This window comes from Pogona vitticeps, chromosome 1, assembly GCF_051106095.1.
Source record: "Pogona vitticeps strain Pit_001003342236 chromosome 1, PviZW2.1, whole genome shotgun sequence".
Taxonomy (NCBI): Eukaryota; Metazoa; Chordata; class Lepidosauria; order Squamata; family Agamidae; genus Pogona; species Pogona vitticeps.
The window spans coordinates 254417820-254436985 of record NC_135783.1 but is presented as its reverse complement, the minus strand read 5'-3'; the positions used below and the strand labels follow the sequence as shown (position 1 = coordinate 254436985).

General features: G+C 39.9%; 1 protein-coding gene across 8 annotated transcripts in view; it reads right to left on the bottom strand.

The window, feature by feature from the left end:
- AP2A2 (adaptor related protein complex 2 subunit alpha 2) overlaps positions 1-19166 on the bottom strand; it is a 76119-nt gene that overhangs the window by 12277 nt on the left and 44676 nt on the right. For 2 of the 8 annotated variants that reach the window (XM_020784158.3, XM_078383672.1), the window contains exons 8-18: positions 18514-18664; positions 16435-16603; positions 14879-15016; positions 13772-13954; positions 9280-9377; positions 6628-6859; positions 6197-6370; positions 5787-5950; positions 3599-3679; positions 2592-2674; positions 1587-1676 (exon numbers count right to left, since the gene is read on the bottom strand). In XM_020784158.3, coding sequence (XP_020639817.1) covers positions 1587-1676; positions 2592-2674; positions 3599-3679; positions 5787-5950; positions 6197-6370; positions 6628-6859; positions 9280-9377; positions 13772-13954; positions 14879-15016; positions 16435-16603; positions 18514-18664 — 1563 coding nt within the window. The remainder of the gene's footprint in view (positions 1-1586; positions 1677-2591; positions 2675-3598; positions 3680-5786; positions 5951-6196; positions 6371-6627; positions 6860-9279; positions 9378-13771; positions 13955-14878; positions 15017-16434; positions 16604-18513; positions 18665-19166) is intronic. The other 6 variants (XM_020784159.3, XM_078383673.1, XM_020784160.3 and 3 more) reach the window with 3 other exon arrangements.

Below are 19166 nucleotides of genomic sequence, written 5' to 3'. Positions count from 1 at the left end.
TAGGGTAGAGAGGGTTGTTGTGGTCAAATGTTGACACTTGAACAAAAGTTCTCAGAGCACTGTAAAATTTATAACACCCTCAATAGTTTAAGTCTGTTGTGGTCTATCACAACTAACATTTTTCTCTATTAAGGGGTTAATTCCAGTGTGAAATCAGTCATATCAAAATTCATCTCGGTATCAAGGTTGCTTTATTGTTTAAATAGTCCATCTCTCTTCAAAGTATGAGAATACTGTTCTGTGCATAAGCACATCTTATGCTTTTCATTTTTTTTGGTTCCAGTTCTGCTTAGGCCTCCTCAGGGCTACAATTTATATAAGAAAAAAAATCTTATCACTTAGGTTAGTCTTGAAAAAACCAAAACTTCAGAACATGTGCACAGCACATAGTATTTCAAGCTAACCCTTAATATTAGAGCCTATTTATTATTGTTGCACAGATGTGTAGCAACAGATATTGTGTGACGGCCCATTTCAACATTCCATCAGGCAATTCAAAAACTAGAGGGCCCCCATACAAAAATTATAGCTTTGAAACAGCACCAAATCTGGCACAGTTAGTCTGCTCTTGAAGAGGATACCCTCTTCTGCTCACTAACATTCACACTTGTTGAAGAACAGCCCTGACAATTGTTTTGTGTTTGGGTGAGAAGTGATTAACTGATGAAAAAAGGAGTCTGCTTTTGGGTTATTCCCTTGCATGGTGTCACTTTGTGGTGGTGAACACAAGAATCCTGTATCCTGTAGACCCATCTTCACTGCTGCCATTGGTGTTGCCAATATTCAGGCTGCTCTTTGCTATCTAAAGTTTGGCATCCCTTTTTCTGCTGCCAACATGGGCTTGATATTATGCATCAACATTGGGCCATTTCCAGGCTTTTTGAATCATGGGTACAGAAGCACATGATCCCACATTCATGAGCAGGTTTTGTTTTGTTTTTAAAGAAAAACCGAAAATAACATAATACAACATTATATGATATAATATGGTATTATCGTCGTTGTTGTTTAGTTATGTCCGACTCTTCGTGACCCCATGGACCAGAGCACACCAGGCCCTCCTATCCTTCACTGCCTCCCAGAGTTGTGTCAAATTCATGTTGGTTGCTTTGATGACAGTGTCCAACCATCTCATCCTCGGTCGTTCCCTTCTCCTCTTGCCTTCACACTTTCCTAACATCAAGGTCTTTTCCAAGGAGTCTTCTCTTCTCATGATATGGTATTATAGCTATATGTAATTCCAAAACCACTTTCCCAATTTGGGTGGGTAAAATGCTAGCTGAATATTTACAAAGAAAAAAAGATCTGCAGTAGGAAGGCCATAAGACAACCAAATCAAGGAATACTACAATTGCAATCAGCTCCTCATAAAGAGAAGGCTCATTCTTTCTTCAAGCCAGAGAGGAAAAAAAGTTACTTGCCTTCCCAGCAAGGTTATCTGAAAACACCATTCTCTTTAGTAAGTTCAACCCAGAAATATAATGAGCAACCTGACTCATTAATCTCTGGATTCTGTACTCTCCTGGGGTCCCTGCTGGCATGTAAAATACCTCCCTCTTATTAGGAAGTCAAGTAGCAAAGGATATTTAACTGAAGATCATCTGAGCAGATTAGTGTTGGAGTAAAGTTTAAAAACTGTGTTGATGTCTTGTTACCATAAAATATGAACATCCGACCTGGAAAAAAAAGAGAGGTAAAAACAGTTTGATTATATAACACACATTACTATAATAACCTTATCAGAAATTGCCTGAAGTACAATGCATGCATTTCACTTCCAGGCTGATTATATGCTGTATATCTAGGAATTTTATATATATTCTAGATACACAGTCAAGGAACAGCAGAAACCTGAAAAACATTTAAAAGATGGGTCTTTTAAAGAACTATATATTTGGCCTGAAAAGAAAGTCAAAACATAATTTTTAATATGTCCACTATTATTGTTGCTATTTATGTAAAACTATCAATACAATCAATGTTCACAAAACTTTATTTTTAAAGGGGCCTCTTTCCAGCTCTTGTGATGCACAGTCTGATACAGAAGAGTTAGTGAACGGGCAAGGGAAATGAGAATATGGATGATTTTAGTTAGACATACTTAGGTTTTGTTATGGTGACTAGTGGTCTGTGCTAAGACCTTGTGGAAAAAAACTAGATTCTAAGGGATTACTGGAATGGGAAGGACCATCACATCGAGGCATTCCAAACATATGAAGCAGGCTGAGGATGGTGGCATTGGAGGAGGAGGAGCGAAATGGTATCAGAACTGAAAGATGATGAGGGTGGGCAAGGCCATGGTGGAATTTTAAGACAAGGACAGAGGAGCTGCTTTGAATCTGAAAACAGATTGGAAGATGGTGGTTAGTTTTCAGGGCACCACAGGATCAGAATGACAAGAGAATTAATGCCCTTCACAACAGAAACAAGATGCAAAATAGAATACCAGAGGGATTGATTATAAGCATCAAGAGATAGCTAAATATGCTATACGGTGTTTTTTAAGTGACACAAAGAAAACAAAAAGTTTTGTCTTAAAACAAGGAAATAAATAACAAAAAAAATCTTATTACAGCCTCTGTCATTCTTACCCAAGTTCTGACGAAATTCAGATTTCAGACCAATCTGTAGCAACTGATTCTCAAATAAGACTCCATTGTTTTTGCAAATGAACCTAAGGAGGAGTAATCACACTATAGGGATTGTATTTTGATACATTACATTTAGTTACCAAATTCTGCAGTGCTGCCTCAAGAAGGGATGAGTACAGGCATATGAACCCCAAAAGATGTTAGAAGAAATCCACAGAAAGTTTAAAAGAACAGACTACAAAATTAAGATCAAGCTGTAGGCCAGCCAATCACTTAAAGTATGCACTCTGTTTTTCATACATTCAGAGTTGCCTTTAACAAATGACACATTAAGAAGCTGTGTGGCACATGTAAGATACATCTTTTGAAGACTGGTCAATAGATAAATTCTTCAAAATGAATACAGAAGGACTGGCGTTGGCCACTAATGAATCAAGACATGATAAAATACCCAAATAGTGATTCTAGAGGAAAAGTGCCACATGGCCCTAAGTGAATAACTTTGTGTGAGAAACTCTACCCACCATCTAGGATCACATTATGAATACTCTTTTTTTCATCCACAGTTAAAAGAGCTCATCATCTTTTGCTTGTCTTTCATGGCCCACCTGGCTTTGAATCATATAACTTGATGAAGTGAAAAATTTAAAAAGCAAATAATTGCTGGGCGCACATTTTATCACATCTGCTATGAGACAGGCTCGCTTGCTCTGATCCCAGTACTAACAAGCAATTCATTTGAGATACTGTGGTCAGAATCCTCTTGGTGTTCATGTAAAGTTCGCATAACTTGCCTAACTGACAAGGTTCCACGAGTGCATCTCACAACTGGCCATGTAGCCAGACACCAATCAAGAAGTCCCTTGGCATCTCACCCATTAACCCCAAATAGCAGCAGCCAGTAACACGGACCTTAGGCGAACACCAATTAGATTTCAGTCTCTGTTTTATAAAGAAGAAAATGCTGTAGCAGCTGCCCATTCCTGCAAGGTTTTGGTGTTGCTTACTTGTGAAAAAGCTCATCGGCATCATGCACAGCATCAGATGGTTCCTCAGAAACTACCTGCTCACTTGAAGCCAGGTCAGGACTAAAAAGGAGAAGCAGGAAGAAAGCAGGCAGCACAGAAGGAGAGAGGAGGGAGTTAGTCAGCAGAAAAATGGGGTGGGTGAGTGGTTGGGAATAATTCTATCCTCCTTTTCTATTAAAGATGCAATTAATACCAGCCAATATATGCTGTACCTATCATTAAACTCCCTTCCCCCCGCCATATATAATACCCTCCCAAACAACAGAGCACAAAGAAATTCAGGTGACAGATCTACTTTATATGACACCAACCTCCTGCCAGCAAGGTTACCTATTCATAGCAAATTGTTTTGCCCCCCAAGTGTCCATTTTCTTGCAGCACTGCCTAATCACCCCGGATTACTGAAAGGTATTCGAAATGTATTGTCCCTATTTATTCAGATATCCTCAGGTGTTCAAAAGTCCTCGGGCATTTAAAGAGTCAATGCAGACTTGTAGGGCAAGTGCAAAAAAGTCAGCAGATACTTCCCAAATTCCTCTGTGGGCGAGTACCTGGGCTACTATTACACAGAGGGTGTGTAATTAAAGCAGTATTTCCCATTCTTTTTCGAGTCGTGACCCCCTTTTATCACAGCCAAGACACCTGTGATCCCCACCACTTTTGTATAAAAGTTTTTTTTTCAACTGGGTAAAGAAAACCAATTAAAAATAGATATTTCAGAATATAATTCTATCCTATTTTAATGTGATGGCTGTACTTGCATCCGGGCAATAAATAAGTGTTAATAACCTTGTACTGAAATTTCCTATAAAATAACTGCAACTAAAATAACCTGCAGTGACTCCCAGCTCATGGAAAACACTTTGTGACCCCCTTAGGGGTCATGACCCTCAAGTTGGGAACCCATGAATTAGAGGATTAAAGAGAGAAAGAAAGACAGATGTCAGGTTGTGAGTAGGAAGAAATGTTAGACAGGATCTTCATCAGGCTACTCTTCTAAGAAAGCTTGTGTTTGAACAGCAATTGCGAATCCATCTTATTACAACTATTTCATATTATCTGGCACATTCAACCTTTGGCCCAGTCAGAATGCAAGCTAATTGGACACCATCCATGTGAATACAGTGGTACCTCGCTAGACGATTACCCCACAAAACGACGAATCTGCATGACAACGAGGTTTTGCGATCGCCATTGCGCTTCGCAAAACAGTGTTTCCTATGGGTGATTTTCACTATAAGATGTTTCGGTCCGTGCTTCGCAAGATTTTTTTGTTTTTTGGACCGATGCTTTGCTCCGCAAAATGGCTTCCCTATGGGCAATCTTTGAAAAACAACGACCCTATTGGAACACATTAAACGGATTTCAATGCATTCCAATGGGGAAATGCTTTTCGCAAGACGAAGTTTTTGCTAAACAGCGATTTCAATGGAACGGATTAACATCGTCTTGCGGTGCACCACTGTAGTTATAAAATTAACCCAGTCTTATGTGCTGAAGCTTAAATGGCATTTAACTTTAAAACCAAGTTTTCGAACAATGGGAAAAAATACTGTTGCTAACAAACCAAAATATATTCCGTGTTTTCATAATTCATACTTTTAAAAGTAGTTTTTAATTAGAAATTCTGATTAACTCATATTTTTTTATTTCAGTACATAAAATTATCCTAGGATCAGCTAGTAAATGACGGGCCAAACCTAGCTCTCCATAAACATTTATCTTGTTCTACACTCCTATCAAATTTTAAAATAAAGGCATGACAAAGATACAGTTTCAATCCCATGAAGAAATAAGTTTTCCTTTTACAGGGATGATGTTCAATATTTTGTGGATAATCAGAACAGAACACTGAGTTACTCTGTAACATTTCTATAATATGTCAAATACCTTCATGTAAATAAAGCGATGCCTGAATGCATATGCTCTTTAATGAAAAAGTTCATGTGCCAAAAAAAAGATGATTAGAGAGCTATGCTATACTGCATAGCAAGGGACATTCCAGTGGCTCCCATCAAATGACCAATTCAACTCCAGGGAAAATTCATGCAAAAGAAATTTAAGGTTGCATACCAAGTCTTTGCTCTCCTATTGAAAAGTGAAAGAATTATATTAGATAGTGGATTTAGGGAGAGTATGGGGTAGGAGGCATTCATTCATTCCGTACCTTGCAAAGTTGTCTTCAGAACCTGGAGCAAGAGATGCAGGAGCTGCAGATGTGTCTGAAAACACATCCACCAGTAGGCTACCACTAGATGTCGGAGGCGGGACAGAGTTTGTGACCGGGGCTGCACCAAGACCCAGAAGATCTGCTGAAGGAGAAGGAGTAGACTGCAGGAGACAAAAGGAATGTTTTACAATTAAACACGGCTGCTAAGATGATATAACTTCAGTCAAGCTTCTTTAGACTTCTCCATGAAAACTCACATTAAAATACAGCGATTAGTCTTTAAAGCACCACAGAATTTTCATTTTTGTTTTGTTTTTGCCTGCCATGCTAGCACAGACTAACACAGCTACTTCTTCTAAAACTACACTGCAAAGGAAGCATTGTGTGTGTCACTCCAGGAAACCTACCGCAGTGCTGGCATTCACGAGAGTAGCTTCTGTGCTACCATTCATATCAGAATTTCTCTCCTTTTTGGTCTCTTCTAAATCTGTAACAGTATTGGGGCCTTTTTTCTTCTTCAGCTTGGCCAGAATGGAAGACTCCCTCTCTGGAAATGGAGGCATTTCTTCCAGCACTGTTGCCTTAGAAGAGAAATAAGCTATATGAGACCAGAGCGCGCATACTTCAAAGAGATAAGACATATACTGTAATGCCTTACAAATATAAAAACATAATGATTCCTATTAAATCATTTGCTTGCTACAGTTGGGAATATTGTGACTCACAAGTCATTATTCAAAAGAACTATAAAAAAAATCTAAACTGGGTAATATTTTCTCAGAATCATTGTTTAAAAAAAAACTAAGTATTCATTCCACAGTCAGTTACACATACATACCAAGATATCGGTGCTTGCAATTGTACTGAGCCTCAGGTACTCCACAGCCCTCTGCTGCAGCTCGACATCAGCGTTTTTTAGCTGACTGTCACTGCGTAGTACATCTTGAATGGTAGTTTTTATTTCAGGAAATAAATTCACGAATTTGATATACGTAGATAGAAGCAGTGCCCTCGTTGGGACACTACAGAGATGGAACTTAGAGTGTAGTAAGTTAAACTGGATCAGAGGACTGAGAAAGAAGAGGGGGGGAGAAATACAAAGCTAATATTAAGATTTGTTTAATGATTTAAAAAAGAGTTCACTGTCAAAGTCCCAAATTTAAGTTCTAAAGTAATAACATTTCTCTGGCCACTGATCACTGAATTGTACTCCATACTGTATTGAGCCACTTAGAACAACAGGGAACTTATGCGAGGCTGTTGTTTGTGGATTATAGCTCTGCTTTTAATACCATTCTACCAAATAGGTTGTTTTTTAAAATGATCAACCTGGGATTACCTCAGAAGATCTGCGTGTGGATAAAGGACTTTCTGACAGATAGGCCACAGTCAGTTAGGATGGGATCTCACCATTCTTCTACCCTGGTACTAAGTACAGGAGCTCCCCAGGGCTGTATGCTAAGTCCCTTCCTCTATTCCCTGTACACACATGATTGCACCCCACTGTATAACACCAATGCAATTATTAAATTTGCGGATGATATGACAGTGGCGGGGCTCATAAATAAGAATAATGAGTCTGCTTATAGAAAAGAAGTACAAGGGTTGATATTTTGGTGTAAAGAAAATCATCTCATACTTAACATTAAAAAAACTAAAGAACTCATAATTGATTTTAGGAGGAAGAGAAATGTACATTTACCACTGTACATAAATGACGAGGAAGTGGAGAGAGTTGGTAGTTTTAAATTTCTGGGCACTTACATCTTAGAGGACCTCTCATGGACTATAAATGCCAACATGCTAGTGAAGAAGGCACAGAAGAGGCTGTATTTCCTGAGAATGCTCGGCAAGTTAAATTTATCTCAGCATTTACTTCTGTCATACTATCGTAGCACCATTGAGAGTGTCCTAACCAATGGCATTCTGGCATGGTTTGGGAGTAGCTCTGTAGCGGACAAAAAAGCTCTACAGAGAACCATCAAAATTGCCCAGAATATCGTCGGGCTCCAGCTACCAACCCTGGATGACATCTGTGTGAGGAAGTCACACAGCATCCTGAGAGACTCTTCCCATCCTGCTTATAACTTTTTTGAACTGTTGCCGTCTGGCAGAAGATATAGAACAATTAAGACTTGGACCACACGTTTTCTGAATAGTTTTTATGCCAGAGCTATAATTCCACTTAATAATGAGCTTAAAGACCACCAGTAGTGAATAGTTAGTTGGACTGTGTTACTTGGCCTGCGGTGTAGATGTTTATATTTTTAGTGGGGGACTTTTAGTGAGTGGGGAGTGTTGGGGGATTTTATGTGTGTGCATGTGTCTGGTCTCTGGATGTCTGTGAATTTCATTGTATGGGTATACAGTACTGTGTATATCCTTACAATGACAATAAATAAATAAAATAAAATAATAAATAAATTAATAAATAAAATTGTATTTTATGCAGGTGTAGTACTATTTCAACACAGGGACAGGGAATTTCAAGCCTATATATTAAATCAAGGCGCATCTCCTCACTTCCATGTGATCATCTTCCCAGGATTAATGCTCTGCTGACAGATTTTCCTTCAGCCATGTCAATCAAAGGCTAGATAACACCTGCTTCAATTACAGGGGTGTGTAAATCCATAGAGACAAGAAAGAGGAACTGAAATATTGTCCTTCCTGCCAATGAAAATGGTAAGGAATTTCCCAACACTCTTGCCACCGTTCTTGCATCAGGAATTATGTTTTGTGCAAAAACGCCCCCTTTTGGACAAAATTAGGCAAAACTAGAGAGTATACTGCTTTAATTAAGAATCTGAACCAGCAGCTGGGCTGTTTGCATTTTTTCCAAACAGTCACCTGGCCGGGTGCTTTCTTTATGTTTGTGTACATGCTTTGCTTCTCAAGGGGAAAGAATATTAGTGATGTCTTAAAGAAATTACGAGCGGGGGAATGGTGCTTAACTCTTTGTTTTGCTCTTGGCTGTAACCAAGGCCACTTGTAGGGCTTTAAAACTCATCCTGTTGAGGGTTCCTTGTCCTATCAAAATAGCTTAAATTGACAAGAAAAGGGAACCTTGGTGAAGTACCGTATTTTTCGCTCTATAAGACGCACTTTTCCCCCACAAAACAGGGGGGTGGAAGGTCTGTGCGTCTTATGGAGCTAAGAAAACAGATTATTTTTCCGTTTTCTTCTCCTAAAAATTTGGTGCGTCTTATGGAGCGAAAAACACGGTATTCTCTCCATCTCTACAGATTCCACACCACTGCAGAGAAGCCCAGTGGGAACATCTCCACTTAAGACTGCCACCCAAGTATAAAACCACAACCACAAAACCACCAACAGCATACACACATGTCTACAGAAGTATGTGTAATTGTATATGGCTGCTGAATATACAAGAATGAACACATACTGTTACTGTGAACAGCCCACTGGCCATTTTGAATCTTTTTTACCCCCAGGGATTTCTGGACTCCATTTAAGAGTGTGTTCTTACCTAGATCGGGGATCCCCAGCTATCAGATTTCCAAATTCTCCCAAGATGTAGCCACCTACTTTTACCAAATTTTCATGGCAGGCTGGTGCTTGAAGAGCCTGTTGAAAGTGTCATTTGAAGTAAAAAAAAAAACCACAATAAATTCAATAGGCATACACAAAAACATAGTGGGTAAAATCCTATTGCTTAACTTTGTACATGGTGCAACTTAGACTGGGCATAGGTAATGTTCAATTTATACCAATTAAAAACTTCCTATTCTACCGTCTTAGGTTTTAAAGCTCCCTTGTGCTACCTTTTGCCCTGGGGAAGACTTTGGTAGCCTTGAGATGGGGAAAGAATCTTTAAATTTTAAAAAAAAAATCTCCACTGGATCAGTGATGGCAGCCCAAGAGGGTGATTTTCAGCTTTTAAAGGCTCCCAAAGACTTCCCTGTGGCAAAAGAGAGTCTCAGAACTTAAAACAGGGGGGCATGAAGCTTTTAATTTGTGAAAGTTAAATGTTTCCAAAGCTCGATCTATGTTGCACCAGGTACAAAGTTATACAACAGGATTTTGCCTAGTATTGTTAAAATATCATCGTTATTGTATTCTGGTACATCACAAGTCACAGTGGTGTCCCAGCACTGATAGGGTCTTGTTATTACACATGTTCTTATGGTTCCTCCTTCTCCACTAGGGTACACTCAGAACAGGATACTCGACTAAATTTGATTACACACAGGGATTACATTACACAAGACAGACAGAGACTCTGATCTCCATATCTGAAGTTAATGATAATTTATTGTCCAACAAATTGGAAACAACTTCCTTTTAATTAGGACTGGAATTGGTTCTAATGGAAACATGCATTTCAGTTCACTGGAATCTTTCACCTTTTTATGTCAGCAGATTAGAAGGACATATGGAACATTATTTGCTAACAGTAAAGCAGGCTTACCTCATTGTTTTAGGAGTAATCTTATCCATCTAGAAAGCTCCCACAAAAACAGGGGTCTTGCCATGGAGCTATAGAGTAAGGGTCTATCCCAAGTATATGATTCAGGGAATATAACTACTTAATCTTGACAAAAGAAAAAAGAAAAAAAAGTGCCCTTGGGAATTGGGAAAGGCAGAATCACTGGGATTGTCATGTCCCTTTCATAGGATCATCTCACAGCAAAGACAAGAGTACTGAAAGGATCATGAGCTACTGTGGCTAATGCTTCTCCAAATGATGGCACTCATTTTCAGTGCATAAGTAATCTGTAACAGTGGAGTCCTGATAGCAAGAATATCTAGGATGATCGTTCTTTTATTTCTGCTGTCTGATAATACTACTTATTTGCTATAACCTGCTTTATATCTTCCATGTTTATGCCAAATACTACTTTGGATTATGAAAAGACTTTTTCAAAAACATAGTTATTCAAAATGTCAGAAATAATTTATGAGATTCAAATGGGAGTATTCTGATTTTAATAACACTAATTCATTCTCAGCACCTTTAACTAATATAAAAACAGAGCTACTGATGCAACATTGCAGATTTTCTACTATAATAAACTACAAGGAAGAGCCAACTGGCATGGCTGTCTAAACTCATCCTTTCTCTCCCCCCCCCCTTTTCTGGATAATTGTTTGGCCTTCTGTCAGGTGTTGCATAGAGTGCTATTTGCATACACCAAATGTTCACACACTTGTGTGGAAAAAAATTACTCCATTATTGTAATCATATGCATTCTGCAGGGAAGTCTGCAGTGACAAGAATCACAATATTGCAACAAGTACTATTAAGAAGAACATAAAGCAAGATACAGGGGGAAAGTGTTATCTATCTGACAGAATAATAGCCTGCCAAAATGCGAACAGCACTGGCTAACCACTGGAATACAACCAGACAGGAGCCAATGAAGGTTCAATAGGTAAGATGTTCCATGTTAGTGCTAGAAAGTCTTGTATCATAGCTAATCGTGCTCCCACAACAGATGGAAATGAGAGCAAGAACTCTCTGGTTAATTTTAATACATGGGCAGGCTGCTATGAAGGGAGGAGATTCATCAAGCATCCTTGACCCAGGCATTCTAGACCTCTAAATGGCATTCATCACTATTTCAAATTACACCAAAAAGCAAAATATCAAGCAGTGCACACATTACAGGATAACTGTAATATGGTCTGATGGGTGAGCATCCACAGTATGGTATTATGGTTCCATTGCTGACTACTTTAGCTGCCTGTTACAGAGCCAATAAAATTGCTGAAGACTTTTCAGAAGATAGCTCCACATACTCCACATTGGATTCCTGTAATCAAAACGTAATTAAGACAGGCACTGGTCTACCCAGGTTTGATGTCCACAAGAGTAGGCGCAACTGGTATGCCAGCCTAAATTATACAAAGTTGGCATGCCAGCCTAAACCAGTCCAAAACAGATTGAATCTTTATCTCACGTTCCATCTCCTGACTAGAAACACCTATGTTTTATTTGAATTACCGTAGTTTTTGCACCATAAGACGCACTTTCTTCCCCTCAAAAGGGGGGTAGAAAGTCTGTGCGTCTTATGGTGCGAAGGTGGTGACTTCGCCCCCACTGGCCCCGTAGGGGGGAGCGTCGCAAGGGTCCGAGGGAGCCTTCCAGGACCCTTGCGATGCTCCCCCACCCCCCCACGGGGCCAGCGCAGGCGAAATCGCCAGCTTCCAGGTGGGGGGAACGTTGCAAGGGTCCTGGAAGCTCACTCAGACCCTTGCGACGCTCCTCCCACCGGCAAAATCGCCAGTTTCTGGGAGTGTTTTGAGGCTTCCCAAGCCTCAAAACACTGCCAGAAGCTGGCGATTTTACCCCCCCCCGGCCCCGTGGGGGGGTGGGGGTAGCGTGGCAAGGGTCCAAGGGAGCCTCCCAGGACCCTTGCCAGGCTGCCCCCACCTCCCCACGGGGCCAGCCCTGGTGAAATCGCCAGGTTCTGGGAGAGTTTGGAGGCTTGGGGAGCCTCCAAACACTCCTAGAAGCTGGCGATTTTACCCCCCCTGGCCCCATGGGGGGGTGGGGGTAGCGTGGCAAGGGTCCAAGGGAGCCTCCCAGGACCCTTGCCAGACTGCCCCCACCCCCCCACGGGGCCAGCCCTGGCGAAATCGCCAGCTTCCAGGACCTTTTGAGAGGCTGGAAAGCTTCTCAAAAGGTCCTGGAAGGTCGCTATTTCGCCCATGCTGGCCCCGTGGGGGGGGAGTAGCGTGGCAAGGGTCTGGAAGGCCCCCTCAGACTCTTGCCATGCTACCCCCACCCACCCCCCACGGGGCCAGCGCAGGCGAAATCGCCAGCTCCCAGGACCTTTTGAGAGGCTGGAAAGCTTCTCAAAAGGTCCTGGAAGGTCGCTATTTCGCCCATGCTGGCCCCTGGGGGGGGGGGTAGCGTGGCAAGGGTCTGGAAGGCCCCCTCGGACCCTTGCCACGCTACCCCCACCCCCCCACGGGTCCAGAGGGGGCAAAATCGCCACCTTCTGGGGCTCTTTTGAAGCTTCCCAAGCCTTAAAAGAGCCCAGAAGGTGGCGATTTTGCCCCCTCTGACCCCCGGGGGGGCAGGGTGAGTCTCTAAAGGGTCCTGGAACACACTCTAGGACCCTTTGGAGGCTCACCCTGCCCCCCCACCAGCCTAGAGGGGGCGAAATTGCCACCTTCTGGGGCTCTTCTGAAGCTTTCCAAACCTCAAAAGAGCCCCAGAATGTGGTGATTTTGCCCCCTCTGGCCTTCAGGGGGTCTGGGTGAGCCTCCAAAGGGTCCTAGGTTGTGTTCCATAAGACAGACCTCTCCATAAGGCTCACCAATTTTTAGGAGAAGAAAACATATTTTTTTCCTGTTTTCTTCTCCTAAAAATTTGGTGCGTCTTATGGAGAGGTGCGTCTTATGGAGCAAAAAATACGGTAATTTCCATTTATTCACCCTCATCAGGGCCATTTTTGCTTCAGATGGCAGTTCATAACACTGATAGCTTCATTCATTTTTAGACAAAAAAGAGAAATAGACATGTTTTGTCAGCATACTGATAAAAGATTCTGAATTTCTGAAAAGTCTCTCTTAGCAGCTCTGTGAATGTTAAATAAGAGGACAGAATCCATCCCTAAGCAACATCACACACAATGGGCAAGGCACCAAACACATGTTCTCAAATATAACATCTCAAACCAGTTCCCAAAAGACATAAAAAATCTTATGAGCATCTAAACAGGGATTGTGACTCTAGATGTTCCTTAGTCCAACAGCTTACCATGAGATTTTTTTGCCTTTTTTAAAACTGAGACAAGGATTTCTCTATCTCATTAAGGGAAAGAAAAAGAAGTTTATAGAACCAACCATATAATCAAGGCAGATTAAAAAACAAATGACAGAACCATGAAAATGTTAGATCATGTTAAGAAAGGTCAAAGATTTGGATCAGAATAATTATTTAACGCTTTTCTTTTTAAATTCTTGAAAAGCACTAATAAAGAAGCTCCCCAACTATTATCATTGCTTACCTCAAAAACAGTCTTTGCCGCATATCCCTGAACATCATCTCTGTTAATTACAATCTGAATTACTCTGTACCACACCTCTTCACTGACATAGTCTCCAGCAATTCGGATCAAATTCAAGATGGTGTCCACATACCAGGTGTAGTCCACTGCATATTTCTCAGCTAGGATTGCAACTTTCAGAACCTGACCAAAAACAAGAAATACTAACTTACAGATGTATTTTAACAACATCTATCCTGGAAAAAGTAAAGCAAAAAGTGAAGTAAAATTAAATAGTAAATAACAGAAAATTTCCATGTACTCTTGTTTTACCAATATCAGCTAACATAAGCATGTGCCTTATTTGGTACAGTACAATGAAATAGGATATTTTGTATACAGTGAAAATGTTAGATCATGTTAAGAAAGGTCAAAGATTTGGATCAGAATAATTATTTAACGCTTTTCTTTTTAAATTCCTGAAAAGCACTAATAAAGAAGCTCCCCAACTATTATCATTGCTTACCTCAAAAACATTGCTTACCTCGATAAACTGTGGCCTGAACTAGTGAAAGAAGGCTAAAAACACTACAGAAACTTCCTACTTAAATGTAAAGGATATTTTTCCTGTGGTTATTTTGAACAAGCAGTTTTAAAAAGCTGGTTCAGAAATGCTGCTATTAGCGTTTAAGATGCAGAGAAATGTGATTTTTTTCTTGATTTGCACAAAAAGGAGACTTGCAACAGTATTAGGACTAATGATTTGAACTAATAGGAAGAACTTGCATATCTGAAGCCGACCATGTACTGATTTCTTCCTCACTGACCATTTATATATAGCCTACACATATTGCTCTGAATAGCTTCAATTACACACAACTGCATCATTTCAAGTCCTGAGGGGGTAAAAGATACCCAACCCTAACTCCCTTGGCTCTTCATTCTTACTGGGTGCTTTTCAGATGTCCTCTTTTGTAGTTTTCTTGAGGGAAGTGGCAAATTACTCAAGATAGCCTTTGTCTACATCAGAAACAAGACATTCTCATATTTACACATTCCAAGGCTCAAACTTATGACAATATTGAACCTCCTGCCCACACAGCTCAGGGGAATTGTTCTGAAACTTACAATTTCTTCTCTAATAGAATAATCAGCAGTTTCCAGATAGTTCAACATTTCAGCAACAATCTGCTGGGCATTGCTTCGGTCGCACATGGCATACAGGAGATCCACAGCCCTCTGTCGTACACTCACATCTCTCTCAGTCTACAGGTAACAAAATCACATTCATTAAATCTGCAGAAAACATGGAAATTTTATCTGGATTTTAAAGCATACCATTATAGTAGCCACTCCAGGACACTGACAATGGAGTTTAAATTGTTCCCTAAATTAGTACTGGCCAGATCTGTTTTGACACGGAGAATTATTAAATGTTTCTGGCATCAAAAAGCTATTCAGCTTCAACATCACAATGTGGTCAGAAACAGATATGTAATTATAGGTGGAGCTAAAACTTCCATATCAATTGTATCTCAGTGGGGAAGCAGAAGCGATAATCATATACTGAAAGCAGCGAAGACATTTTCTATACTTCATACAAAGGTCTCCTCAGAATGAGGGCAGAAAACCTTGGAATCAAACAGCCAGTCTTCTTGCTCACCCTAAAGTCCCTTCTTGGTTGACTAAAAGGCACCCAAGATTACACTGGGGTACACGGGTGCAAGCATTGGGATATAAACTGAAGACAGGAAGGGCAAGCTAGAAAGAGAGATGTAGGGGCAGCAGGATATTTGTACTGTAATTTACTGTTATTGCTTGTTGAGTTTAGTTTTAACAGCATGTTAACCGCTAAGAATACTGTTTTGGCACTAAGGGACCGCTATATAAATGAAATGTAATTAATTAATAAAGGAACAGGCAAAATAAGGGGAAATTATAAACTATTCTCCATTCTACTCTTTATGAAACAGTTGTCTTATGCCAGGATTATTAATTTTCAATCACTTAATTTGGCGAACCTACTGTTTACCCTTCTTACACCTTCTCCCTCTCTATATTTCTTCATTTTTGTTGCTGATTATTTATTTACTGTTGTACATTGCTCCAAAGGCTGGTTCTAGAGCAGAAGAATGAAACTTGTAGCAACAGGCATATATTTGGACAAAGCAAAAAGGAAGCATTCCCCCATAATCCTCATCCAACCCTCTCCCCATCCAGTAATTTCACTGTCATCTTCACTCCCTCTCTAACTTTCTCAGAGACAAGCATGTCATTTCATATTAATGAGTCCCTTGTAAAATGTATTCGCAAAGGCAAACTATACCAGAGCACAGAGTGCTGTCCTCTGAAGATGCCGGCCACATAGACTGGTGAAACGTTAGGAAGAACAACCTTCAGAACACGGCCAAAGAGCCCGAAAAACCCACAACAACCAGTCCCTTGTACCATTTTGCTAATTTTTTTCTGTGGCAGAACATGACCTAGGTAGCAATTCAGGCACAGACTCGCTGGTAGCTATTTTATTACTATTTTAGAGTAGTTCCATAAAAGAGCACCATCTTTATAGCTTATTATTATCTGAAAACAACTTGAGAAAGATTGACTGCTTTGTCTTCAAGGGACAGAAAAAAATATGAATGTAATTATCTAAATTTCAGGTAATATACAATACTAACAGTTACCTTCAATGCATTGATTACTGTTTCTATGTGTGTTTTCACGGCCTCGTGTGAAAACTCAGAGCTGGCAAGCGTGCACATGCTTTCCAATGCTAGGTAACGAAGATTAGTTTCCCGGTGCTGCAAGAACTGGCCTAACTGATTACAGGCGCGAACAAGCAGGTTTGGCTCACTAGGCAGAAGAGAGAGTGTGCAAAGGTAAAAAGACAAGACTATTTAGGACGAAAGCGCATTGAAGAGCATTAATAAGTATCAAAAGGTACCTTCACTATAGGAACTTTAAGATTCCAGCTAATACCTTCTGGAGAGTTAGTAATCACACAGCTACATATTGCATAAAGTAATTAAAATTCCATTTAAGAAGCTGGAAGCTTAATCAGTCACTCTGCAACAGAGCTTCTCATAAAGACTGGAAAGGTGAATGTTGTGGTCATGTTCCACAATGGTGGTCACAGTGGTGATCTGATGTTATCTGTATAGACAATTATCTTCCAAGCTGCTCCAGCAATAGCAAATGTTGTAACAGCGTTAACTGCCTTCTACATTGTGCCATGTCTTAGCGTGTCATCCTGAAGCTAGGAGAATTAGGCACTGGTGCAGGAAGCAACATAAGCCCTGCTATGTGATCACGTGTTTATCAAATAGCATGGAAACTACCCACTAGGAACAGGACCTGTACATTCCAGTAAAATAAAATAAAAACTAGGCCACAACTATACAAATAATAGTCCATAAGTAAAAATCATGTGTATTTTCAAATGTGTAAACAAATATTTTTCTATTTGTGTTTATAGCATCAGTTTTGACTAATGAAGTACATACAAAATTAAATTTTGCAACATACTATGTAGATATTAGTAAACAGAAAAACACTGTATTTGCTGATCTGAAAGATTTATATTCCAGTTAATTGAAGGGATTAAACTAAATTACATAAATATAAATTATTTTTCCTTTAAAAAAATAAATTCTTTAAAAACTTGGCAGAAACATCACCAAATCTATCTTATTGAATTTGGTCATTATCATTTCCATTTGATTGGATTTTATGCCTAGAGTAGATCTTTGGCCTAGATTGGCGGGACAGAAATCCAAATAAATAAATAAATTAAAAGAGAAAATAAAGGCAACATGACTGCACGAAACACAATCAGTTCGGTCTAAATTTCCAGCCAAGTAAGAACAATTTTGTTACTGCTTATAATTTAAATCATGCCAATGGGGAAAGAAATACCGTAGTAGTAAAATTATATCATTTGACTCGCTAGCATGGTCTTCAACAATATTTCTCATATGGTGTTGGCTATGCTCACATTGATCTTTCTGTAAGTATATTTTTATGGTCAAAATTACAGTAGCAGAAAATGCTTAGGTCAAGATAAAAGGGTTAAGGGCTGAAATAGGAAGGGCAGCCCAGGTTGTCATCTGTCCAGTGGTGAGGGGGAAATGCACCCATGTGGAGGCAATTTCAGACACATCCATGAATCATTTCAAGGCCATTTTCTCCCTCGACTTTGCAATCTGCACTTGAATTTTGCCACCCAAAGCTGCTCTTTGGAGTTCAGCCAGACTCAGGTGGGTCCTGTCACATTACTGTTTTCAGTTCTGCTGACAGTCATACGTTTTAGCATTGTTCAGAAGTGAACAATTGTAGAAGCTGCAAACTTACTTGCTAGTCCCTACTAGTGCAAACCCATTAAACCAATTAAGTCAATACTTACATAAGCCCACTGATTCATTGGATCTACTCTCGCTGGAGCTAGCAATTCAATTTAAGCCAGCATTTCTAACAATATATTTTATTTAGTAGAGAAAAAAAATCAGTAGCACAGGTACTCAAGTTACAGGACTCAAAGGCAGTACAGTATATATCTCCCCAGCAGAAAAAGAATTCCTGTAATTATCAGTCTTTGTTTTTCACTCTGGGGTTGTTCGAACACTGGCAAACTGATTTTGCATTATTATAGGTTGCACTATCTGCCTACAAGTGGCATACTTTTAAAAAATCAATTTGTATATCAACACAGAGGTGCACAACTCAAACTGTTATTGTCAGTTACACATTATGACTGGTAGCCGTACCTGTCATGATGGATAATTAAACTAATTGCTTCAAACAGCACTGCATTCTTTGCATTTGAGTGCTGCACTTTCTTGGATTTGGGAGGTTCTTGAGCTTTGTTAAGAATAGTTTCCAGACACTCAGTGAGACGTCCTCGTGCCGAAGGGTCTTCTGGGACAAAGAAAATGGTTAGTCCAATTCACAGGGCAATTCTGACAGCCCTTACTATCAGATAAGACATCGGATGGTACCATTTTTTCAGTTTCAAAAAATTGCAAATGGCACATGCCCATGTGTTGCTACTCCAAGCTTATCTGGGTTTTTTCCTATTACTTCAAATGAAGTGATAAGTTCAATTTTATATTGCATTCTATTTATTGTATTGTGGTGCTTCCGACACAAAGAAGCAGCATTATAGAACCTTTGCTATGAAAGAGCTAAGTCTCAAACATGCAGACATACTGTAGTTCAGTTGAGAAAACATGTAGATCTCTGGATGTCCTTGTACTGCAAGTTCCTAAACCCTGGTCAGCATAGCTAATGATAGAGGGTGGTAGGATTTACAATTCAGAAGTATCTAAAGGAGCTACCGTATTTTTCGCTCCATAAGACGCACCTCTCCATAAGACGCACCAAATTTTTAGGAGAAGAAAACAGGAAAAATAATCTGTTT